General features: G+C 36.8%; 1 protein-coding gene across 1 annotated transcript; it reads left to right on the forward strand.

Moving 5' to 3' along the window:
* The first annotated feature begins 2638 nt into the window (after positions 1-2638).
* Positions 2639-5632, forward strand: LOC121255319 (receptor-like protein EIX2). Its single transcript, XM_041155582.1, has one exon. The coding sequence runs from the start codon at positions 2639-2641 to the stop codon at positions 5630-5632; it is 2994 nt and encodes a 997-aa protein (XP_041011516.1).
* The last annotated feature ends 6029 nt before the right edge of the window (positions 5633-11661 follow it).

The raw sequence follows: 11661 nt of genomic DNA on the forward strand, positions 1-11661 counted from the left end.
TTTGAGGAACCTGGGTTTTACCTATGTTGAACTGGAGATGGATTCCCGCATTGTGGTAAATTGGTTCAAATCTTCTTCATGCCCTATTTGGTATTTAGAAGATTATTGGGATGAGCTTATGGTGATGCTTTCTAAATTAATTTTGCCATTCATCATATTTATAGGCAGGGGAATTCTCTGGGGGATTTTGTTGCTCGCTTGGGATCAGTGGATTGGGATGCTTGTTGGGATTCGTTTGACTCTATTCCACATCTACTTAGGGGCTTGATTCATACTGATAAACTTGAGCTTCCGTATGTTAGGCATATTTTTAATTGATGGTTGGGGTTTTGGTTATGTATTCTTTTGTTTTGGTGGTGTAATGTGCTTTGCTATAAGGCTTCCATCTGCTGTAAGTAAGGACTAATAAAAGTATTTTTACTGCTAAAATATATGTATATATATATATATATATATATATACACACACACAACTTCTAAGGTATTCACAAAAATCTATTCACAAGTTCGGCTAGAGCCATTAAATTCTAAATAATTACAAATATAAATACTCTAACAAAAACTAAAAAATAACTAAAATATGACCATAAGAAAACTCTGTATGACAAAAACCATCTTCAAGCAACAAAAACATCAAGTTCCAAAACTTCCAACCTCAAGTGACCAAACCAAGTCCACTCTGGGATCTTTGGGTTAAAATCTATCACTTTAAAGGAATGAACTTCTAAAATTCTGAAAAAATATGTGAAATGAAGTGGTGAACTGCCACGTGTTTAGTAAGTAGCAATTTAATGAGGGTGTGAGAGTTGACAATTTTCTTGAATATAAGAGAGTGAATAAATTTCCATAAAATAATGTGAGCAATATAAAATTTTATCTCAACCACCTTTCAATCTTTTTCTTTGTTTTATTAATCTCAACTAATATATTCAGCCAAATATCACATTTAAGATCACATGATAATAGGAAAATCACCAATATACCACAAAGATATCATGCCACGAAGATAACATGCCACGAGGGCATCAATATATCACAAAAATTTCATGCCACAAAGACATCATGCCACGAGGAATGTCAAATATGTCATGGAAACATTCATATCATGGGCTCAATAATAAATAGTATGCTCATATTTAACTTTCAATTTAATAAGCCACATAGCATTTTTCAAATATTCCAATCATTACAAAATTTGCACAAATTCCACAAGCAAAGCCAAAATAGCATAAGAATGTGCACAAATCCAAAATTTACATAAGTTTGAAATATAATACCCAAATGCACAATTCCAAACAAGACCATCTATTCTTTTATTAAAAACCCATTAAATAACCACTTATCTTGATTTTTGCTCAAAATAATCATGATATTCCTTGGCCAGCTGTCCCTCAGAACCTATTTTAAGGTCATTATAATGCGTCAACTTCTACACTAAAAATGATCTCACTTAGTTCTAAAATTTCACACAATCCTTAATAACATGAATTTAAACTTATTCTAAAAGATTATCACTCAAAATTGATAAATTCCAACACTAAAACTTGAATATTAAGTTCATCTTCAATATACCTTAAGAGGCTAATCAACTAGGTATATTCTCAACAATTTAAAACACCAAATCTTAACAAATTTTATACTTAAATTTCATTAAATATACTCGATGAGAATTTATCCAATATTGTCGGTGATGGTGATGAAACAGTAAGAAACAATGGCAATGGGCAGAGGTTACATAGAGAGAGAAATTATATATATGTACCGTTTAGAGAGAGAGGAAAGAGAGTCAAAAAATATATATATATATATATGTATACATTCTGGGGGAGAGAGAGAGATACGAGATGGGGGGGGGGGAAGAATTTTGAGTGTGAGAGAATTGGACAGAGAGAGAGAGAGAGAGAGAGAGAGAGAGAGAGAGAGGCGTGTAAGAGTGTCCCAATAATGTGTGGGGGTTAGAGAGAGAGAGAGAGAGAGAGAGAGATTTCGGTGAGAGAGGAGGGGTGGGGGAGTTACGGGAAGGGGAAAGAGATTGGGGGCGGTGGGAGAAGAAAAAGGGAAGGGGGTGGGGTGGGCCTTTAGGTTTTGGGTGGGCTGGGTTTGTTTTCCTGGACTTGGGTTTATTACAGTCGTGCTGCCCATTGATGAAACCGATCGATTTCTAGATCTGGTTGAGACTCACCAAGTATTCATTTTGGACGTTTCTGGGCAGTAATAATTCAGTAGTCCATTGTTATTCGGTTCATGCACCAAAGCGTCGGATCCATATTTTTTTTTTCAATAAATGTCTGTATCATATTAATTTATCTTAAAAGAATCCAAATAGTATTATACAATCGTTGTTCAAAGAATGTTATGAACGTGCGTATATATCGTTGCTCTTCCGCCACTAGTGCACATTATACGCTAATTCCATGATCGTGTTTGTCGTGTCAGGAATGAACTGCACTTTCTTTTCTTCTCTCTCTCTCTCTCTCTCTCTAAAATTAACGTGCTTTGATCACTCTGTTGACTCATCATACGCCCACTTACTTTTATTTTACATATAAACACACTCACAGAAAATGTGTTTTTACCTTCTCCGTATCGCACTCATTTTCATTACACTTCTTTCCCTCCTTTGTGCCATGAGAACGGTTATGGAGAAGAAGAAGACCAGTGCTTGGGTGGTCCTTTTGCATTGGTATCTTTCCTTAGCAACTACCATATCTACTCCATGTCATGGAAATCGAAATCCTGTCATCTCATGCAGAGAAAGAGAAAGAGAAGCTCTTCTGAGCTTCAGAAAGAGTATCACAGATCCTTCGAATCAACTCTCATCTTGGGTTGGTGAAGAGTGTTGCAAGTGGAAACGAATTAGCTGTGACAATCTGACTGGGCATGTTGTCAAGCTAGACCTCCGAAATCCAAAAGATCCCAATACTGCATTTGACGCTTTTAACCAGTCAAAGTTGGGAGGGGTCATAAATGATTCTCTTTCGGAGTTAAAACATCTTCGCTATTTGGACTTGAGTTTTAATGGTTTTGGACAAAATCGTATCCCAAGCTTCTTTGGTTGCCTTGCGAATTTAAGATATCTAAATTTGGGATATTCGGGTTTCGAGGGTGCGATTCCTCCTCAACTGTCAAATCTCTCGAACTTACGTTATCTTGACATCCGAGGTCTCGACTTGAGAGTTGATGATCTAGAATGGTTATCACATCTGTCGTCGCTAAAATTTCTGGACATGAGTGAGATATCTCTTGATGCAGTCCCAAACTGGTTACAGGTGATGAACATACTTCCTTCTTTGTCAGAATTACACTTGTCTGGTTGTCAGCTTCATAACTACGATCCCATGATTTCTTACGTTAATTTTTCGTCTCTCAACGTTCTTGATCTTTCCTTCAACAACTTTACGGATTCAAAATTTTCCTGGTTATATAATCTTACTTCTCTTGTTAACCTCAATTTAGGTTCTTGTGCTATTCAGGTTCAAATTCAAGTTATTTTCGAAAAAATGATTCACATGTCTAACCTGAGAAATCTACATCTTTGTGGTAACAAATTCTTTAACACACGATCTGACTGGTTATACAATATAACTTCTCTTGAAAAACTTGATCTTTCACAAAACCAAATTCGAGGTGTACTCCCTAGTGTCATTGGACAGTTTTCCCAACTGACCTATCTTGATCTATCAAAGAATCTGCTTGAAGGAAAATTACCTAGATCCTTGGTAAATCTTTGCAATCTACAGCATTTAGATTTATCAAGCAACAGACTCGAGGGAGGTATCAATGAACTTTTAGGACAGTCGTCTGCATGTGGCATAAAAAATTTACAGTTTTTAAGTCTGGCCATGAATCAACTTTCGGGTACTCTTCCCGATCACTTGGGGAAACATGAAAAAATATCTGTTCTCATACTTCACTCAAACAAATTTTCTGGTCCAATTCCCGAGTCTATAGGGAAACTGTCATCATTGAAGTTGTTAATCCTCTTTGACAATAAATTAAACGGAACGATTCCTGAAAGTTTTGGGCAGCTTTCAAATCATGAAGAGATAGACATTTCTGACAACGTTTTGAAGGGTTCTGTCTCTTACATTCATCTTTCCAAGTTGACAAGATTGAAAAACTTTTCGACCTCTTCAAACCCCTTGACTTTGAATGTAAGCTCTAATTGGGTTCCTCCTTTCCGACTTCAAAATCTTAAGATGAAATCATGGAAACTAGGGCCACGATTTCCTGCATGGCTTCAATCACAAGATGAGCTTCAAGTGCTAGATTTATCGAATACAAGTATTTCAGATCTAATCCCTCACTGGTTTTGGACCCACTTTCCAAAGATCAGGCAACTAGATCTTTCTCAAAACCAGATTCGTGGCAGCATTCCAAGTTTATCTTTTGTAAGAGAAGTCAATCTTGGCTCAAACAACTTCACAGGCCCATTGCCCAATATCTCTTCCACAATTTCAGGATTAGATCTTTCCAACAACGCATTTAGTGGGTCTCTTGATCTCATTGTTTGTGAACAGAAAGATAGAATGAATGATCTGGTTATCCTTGATCTATCCAGAAATGTTTTATCCGGAGAAATTCCCGACTGTTGGATGAACTACTCTAATTTACAAATGTTATACTTGGGGGACAATAAGCTGACAGGAAATGTACCCAGCTCCTTGGGTAAGCTATCTTCACTTCAATCATTATCCTTGAACAAAAACAACTTGTCCGGAAGTTTACCATTTTCCTTGCAGAGTTTCAAAGAGTTAGAGCTTTTAGATCTCAGTGAGAATCATTTCACCGGTGGCTTACCCAATATTCGGTACTTGGGAAATACTTTGTACAAGCTTAAGGTTATCGTGCTTCGCTCAAACAAGTTCGATGGCGGTATTCCACAGGAGCTTTGTCACCTCAACTTTCTTCATATCTTGGATCTTGCGCATAACAACTTGTCAGGACATATTCCACTATGCTTTGGGAATTTCAGTGCCATGAGGGCGCAGGACTCCACAAGAGTCTTGAATTTTCTCTCAGAAAGGGCATCCTTGGTAACGAAGAGAAAAGCGTATGAATATAGCAAAACGCTTGCACTTGTCACAAGCATGGACCTTTCCTGCAACAGTTTAAGTGGGCATATCCCCGAGGAACTCACCAATCTCTACGCGATGCGATTCTTGAACCTATCCTACAATCAGCTTCGAGGGAAGATTCCTGAGAGGATTGGGGGCTTGACATCATTGGAGACTCTCGATATCTCAATGAATAAACTCACAGGTGCAATACCTCATGGCATGGCGAATTTAACATTCCTGAGTCATTTGAACTTGTCATACAACCACTTCTCTGGTAGAATTCCCAAGGGATCTCAGTTCCAAACCTTTACTGCACTGAGTTTCATTGGGAATCGTGACCTTTGTGGCTTTCCTCTCACAGTCAACTGTAGCGAAGATTACAATGCAGTTGACACAAATGTTGACAACGATAAAAACGGTGGATGGATTGAGATGAAGTGGTTTTATTTGAGCACGCCATTGGGATTTGTGGTAGGTTTTTGGGGTGTGTTGGGTCCATTAGCATTTAACAGGGCTTGGAGATGTGCTTACTACAAGTTTTTCGATGACTTGAAGTATAAAGTCTTTGGCTAGCTGTGTTTGAAATCGCAAAAATGGCAATAATACCAATGATGACCATGTTCGTGCAAGTTGTAGGGATATAATTGTTTGTTTTCATTCAATAAAGTGACTTGCATCGTTATAATTAGTTTTTTGTTGTCTAATATTCTAGCCTATTTTTTGCGAATTCCTGTTTAATTTCTTGGAGCTCCCGTTCAAGAACATATACTAGTACAATTGCTATTCACAAGGTTGGTAAATTCTGACTATAATATTCATTTTCATTATAGAAGAACCAAAACTAAAAAATATTTTTATATTAACTAGTTGATGAGAAGCATATGATCATGATCATATGATCAAAAGTGTATTTGGTGTATTTTTTTATACAGACAATGATACTCCATAATTTCATTGATGACCGTCATCTATAATGTAGAAATATCTTTCGTAACAATTACTTTGACAGTTACAAAAATCTTAAAATCAAACGTGAAAAAAAAAAAAAAAAAAAAAAAAAAACCACAAAAACAATACACCTACACAACCATAAAACTAAAAATGGAAAAGCTAAATCATATATGTCGTAAGTGAGGAAGCCAAACTTTATCCATCGTTGATATAACTTTTACTTCTTTTGGGATATCTTGCTGAATGCAACATGTATTCTTTATGAATGCCTCTGGCACCAGGCTCTGCCAAGACATGATCCGCACGCTAGCTGCACAGCCAACTTCTCTCCAAGTATGTTGAATTAGTAAAGAGAAGGCTTAATAATTAGATAAATGATTTGTATAAGTTTAGTGTAGTCCCTTTGTAAAAATATAGACCTCACCTTAAAAAGTATAAAAAAAATCTATTGTTTTTAGTAAGACTTACTTTTTTATAAAAAAATTGTACAAAATTTATCTATTTGAAACTTGTACGTAGCATTACTTTCTCACCAATTAATCACCAATTAAGCTCCACATCCCAAAGGTTCCGCACAGATTTTGAGACCATCCTACGCAACCACTCGCACCTCTGTAAATCAAAGGGATGTGATCACACCAAACAATGTACCCCTTGAATTGAACATCTCTATGGTGATGGTTACATAAGGGTGTTGGTTGAGGAAGTGTCAAGATAAGTGATTCCAATTGATTGGTCCTGTTTGAATTGAGAAGTGAACTCAACTCATCTAATCTCATCATTACAACTTTTCTAAATTTTCACACAAAATATAATAATATTAAAAAATTATATTCTAATAATATTTTATTCAACTCATCTAAAACCATATCATCTCATCTCTCAATCGAAACGGGGGAGTCAAATGCTTGTGTCGCTTATGCCACTTACCAATAGTTGGGCCATATGCCAACCAATTCGTTTGCTTGCAATTCCTTTGTCCATCACCAATTTGTGGGACAAATACCCTTACGAGAGTGTCACCATCTTGCCAAAACACTGTTCATTTCTATTTTTTTTTAACAGTGACATCAAGAGTCTTATCATGACATAGGGGATGTTTTCTTGCATAGAAAAGACCATTAATAGGCAAGTGCATGGTTTGGCAAGCACACTTGCATATTACAATCATTTACGAAGACTCTCAAATCCAAGAAAAAACATTTTTCAAATCTTGGTGGGAGGCCTCAAGTATACTGGGAATCTAATAAATCTGGTAACTAGTTACTATTTTGAGGAAAATTATTGGCATATTTTTACACAAAGAAGAAAATGCGTACTGCCCGAAATAACCCACTTTATTAAGACCCATGGACTTGGACTGGACCCAATCCCAGGCCCATAACGCTAGCCCACAAACCAACCCACAACAAGAAGCCACGCGCCCAGCCGAAGACAGAGTCGTTGATCGAACTGCATATCAAGCTATTAACTGAGTCGCTAACCTTCAGTTTTTAGCGCCTGAACCCAGTGATCTGAACCACCTAACTCGATTTTTTGAACCAATTCGGACTCGTTTTGGTACTTTTGGCCGTTCTAGGTCATTTCAAACCTGATTTGGTTAGTTTAAAAACTGTTGCACTCCTAATTTTGTTCCAAATCATTGTAGGGCACCACCTGTTGGTTGAAAATTAATCCCATGGGAATTGAAAAATTAAATGGAAGAAATTCTCAGGCCCGGAAAAGGCATATCACTTTACTTCTAACCCATGAAAAGACCTTATATGCATTAATAATATCAAAACCATAAAAAAATGTAGAAAATGGCCCCAATAGAAGTGGAAGCACCATACGAAGTAGATATAAATGGGAAGAATATAATGCGCGAGAAAAGGTTTTAGTTTTTCATTGTATGAATGATAATATCATTCATCTTTTGGAAGACTGTGAAACTGCCAAAGAGATTATAGATGCAATCGAGGTAAAGTCTGGTTTAAGGTCAGATATTTACGTACAATTATTATTAGAAAAGTATAACTGAACATGCATGAAAGAGAATAATGACATAAGTGGCCATGTACTACAAATGAATTGATTGCAAAAGAATTATACGGCGTTGGTCGTCCTCTTACTGATAAAATATAAGTCACAATCATACTAAATAATCCTCCTTCATCTTAGGACCATATTGTTACTTTTTTAACACATACTGTAAATGAAATAACAATGATTTCGTTTCCAGTATTTTTAGTACTTGAAGGAGAAATGATGAAAATGAGGAATAGAGAAAGAGAAAGTGAATAATCCAATTTGTTGATGACTTGGGACAAACATTCTATACAGAACAAAATTAAGCTAAAATGGTTTAAGAAAAAGAAATGGTAAAAAAAGAGACAAAGTAGACCATTAACCAGAAACTGTTTCAAATGTGAAAAGAATGTCATTATAAATCACAATGTCCTAATAAGGTAAAAGTAACAGAATGCAAGGAAGTTGTGATGACAGTTTTGGAACTAATACTCATGGAACCAGCGCCAGATTTATAGTTGGTTGACTCTGCAGCAACAAGACATATATGCAAGAACAAAAAGTTGTTGATAATCTTGAAGAGAAGCAAAAGGTGAGCACAGAGTGTATATGGATAACAACACATACTGCAATATCTTGGGACAAGGTACATGTAAATTTAAAGTGAATAGTTTTGTAATTTTGAGTTGATCCTTTCAATGAAGGCTCAAAATTATATTAGCACTGACGCAATAATATTTATTATAAAAGTTTCTGGCTAGCTGCAGGAAGTTTCCTTCATGATCATTATACAATGACGCCAACTAGCTGGATGGATATTTAAAAAAAAAATTAATTCAATGCCTGAATTAATAGGTCTAAACTGAAAATTATGATATCAAATTATGTTAAACTTGGCCGACTAGTTTTTCTATTAAAAAATGATACTAGCTAGGGAAATACGAAACAAATTATATTAATATCGTTTAATTAATTATATTATTGTACACATGAATGAAGCAATTACCAGCCAGCCAAATTTTATAATACAGGTTGATTTCCTGCATTTGAATGTTGAATTGAACTCAGTTCTTTTTAAATAATAGTGAGTTGAGTAGTGAATAGAGTTATGTGGGATCCATCTAAACTGAATTTAAAGTGTGTTTGGATCTTAATATAAGTTTAGTACTTTTTATGAAAAGTTGAAAAAGGTTGTGGGTCCCACGGGTAAGAAGGTTTTGAGTTGAGATGAGTTTAGTAATTTGAGAATTAGGTGTTTGGATGTTACACTTAACTTAAAATTAAATTGAGCTCAGTTGAGTTTTGCAACCAAACGTAGCCTTAACATCTTTCATCAGCACTACTTTTTTTTTTTGGCTCAAACCAACCATATATATAAATCAAAAGGGAGAACAAAGTTATAGAGTTATAGAATAAATACATAACATAAAGAAGATCTATGGGGGGTCAAATCCAGTATGAGTCCAATAGAGAGAATCATGAGTGACAGGATCCTGGGTACTACTTAATGAGTTAGCAACCCTTTGAGAAAGCTCATGTGTCTTATGGTTGGCATTTCTGGAAACATGTAAGGCTCTCCAGTCCATGAATTGACTGAGTTGATGTCAACAATCCTCAATGATGTTCTGGATAGACCAATTAATGTCTTTGTGGCTATCACTGATGGCTTTGTGTACAAGTTGAGAGTCGACTTCTAGGAAAATAAATTGAGCTTTGAGCGCCAAAGTTTCCTTGATTGCTAGTAATGCTGCTTGAGCTTCACCATAGAGAGGGGTGGATGCTTTTTGCCCATGATTTAAGAATTTCTCCTTTTGAGTTGCTGCATATGCTTGCAATAATGGTGAATTTTTCCTGGATAGCAGCATCATAATTTACCTTCATGAAGCCTGGGGAGGGGCTGACCAAGTTGCTTGATTGGGATTGTTTAACTTTTGTTGCCAGACTGTTGTGTGTTCCAAAGAAAGGCGGTTGATTAGGTTGGAGATCTTTAAGGTTGAAGGGATTGTTTGTCCAAGATTGGCTTTGTTGTGGTACATCCAAGTTTGGTTCATGGCTATGGAGGCAAATATTTGAAAGGGATGGGCTTGGTTGGGGAATTAGGAGAAATTATCAGATTGATCCAATTTTGAATGGATTGGTTTGAGAAAGTTTCAATGTCGAGGGCCAAGGGGATTGACGCCAAATAACACGAGATAAATGACAACTAAGGAAGATGTGTTCAAGAGTGTCGGGGGTGGAGTGGCAAATTGGGCAAGAGATGTCTGTTGTGGTTGGAAGGTGAAGGCGAGAGGCAATATTGGTTTTTGTGGGGAGGGAATTCCAGATGATTTTCCAGAGAAGGAGTTTCAAACAAGCTTAAAGTTTGAGTTTCTAGAGTTTTTTCCATTGGATTTCAAGTAGATTTGGATTTTGAAGGGGTATTGAAGTGCTGGAAATGAGGTTATATGCTGATTTGATGGAGAACTTTCCTGAGGAGGATGGCGCCCAGATGAGTTCATCATTGTTATCATTTGCAAGAAGATGGATATTGAGAATTGAGTTAGCAACATTGGGATCAAAATATGAGAGAATTTTTTGCCTATCTCATTGCTTTGGATGTTGTTGGATGAGGCTGGAAACAAGCATTGAGGTGTCTTGATTGAGGCGAGGTGTAGGTGGGGAGAAGTGGGGGATCCAATTATCCTGGAAGACCTTAATGGATCTTCCATTTTTGGCCAAGAGGAAAGCACCTTTATTTTTGGCAGGTTTTGTTTTGCTTAAACCTTTCCAAAACCAAAAGTCTGATGATTTGACCTTTCAAACCAGAAAGTGATTATTTTTCATATATTTGGTAGTAATGGTTTTGGCCCAAATCTTGTTAGAACCGGTAGAGAGTTGCCAACTAAGGTTGGAGAGGAGTGAAAGGTTTAGTGAATGCATCTTTCGGATTCCAAGACCTCTTAAAGGCTTTGGTTGACAAATTGAGTCCCAGCTTTTCAAGTAGAGGTGCTTTGCATTGTCCTATTTGTGACCCCACCAAAATTTCATGAGCATGGAATCAAGAGAATTACAAAGGTTTTTGGGGAGGAGGAAAGAAGACATACTGTATGAGGGAATGATTGAGGCCACTGAGGTGATGAGTGTGGTTCTGGCAGCTTAAGAGAGGACTTTTGCTTGCTAGCTCTCAAGTTTGAAAATAATGCGGTTTTTTATGGCTTTGAAGGCTTCATTTTTGTTTTTGGGGAGGATGAGAGGTAGTCCAAGGTATTTGGTTTTCGCGGGTAGTTTTTTCAAATGTAAAGTGTTGAGAAGAGCCAAAGTGGTTTGGGGAGAGGTGTTCTTGCTAATGAAGGCCGTGGATTTACTATTGTTGATGTTTTGTCCAGACCAGGCCATGTAAGTAAGGAGAGTTGATTGGATGATGTTTGCTTCTTGCAGATTTGCTTTTGAAAATAGGATGAGATCGTCTACAAAGAGAAGGTGTGTGATTTGGAGACAAGAGTGAGCTATTTTGATGCCATGAAGGTGGTTTGATGTTTCAGCTTTGATGAGTAACCGGGATAAGACTTCTGTGCCCATGATGAAAAGGAATGGGATAGTGGATCTCTTTGTCTGAGCCCACGAATGGGAGCGAAATACCCATAGGGGGAGCCATTGAGAAGAAT

Source organism: Juglans microcarpa x Juglans regia, chromosome 3D (assembly GCF_004785595.1).
Source record: "Juglans microcarpa x Juglans regia isolate MS1-56 chromosome 3D, Jm3101_v1.0, whole genome shotgun sequence".
Classification (NCBI taxonomy): Eukaryota; Viridiplantae; Streptophyta; class Magnoliopsida; order Fagales; family Juglandaceae; genus Juglans; species Juglans microcarpa x Juglans regia.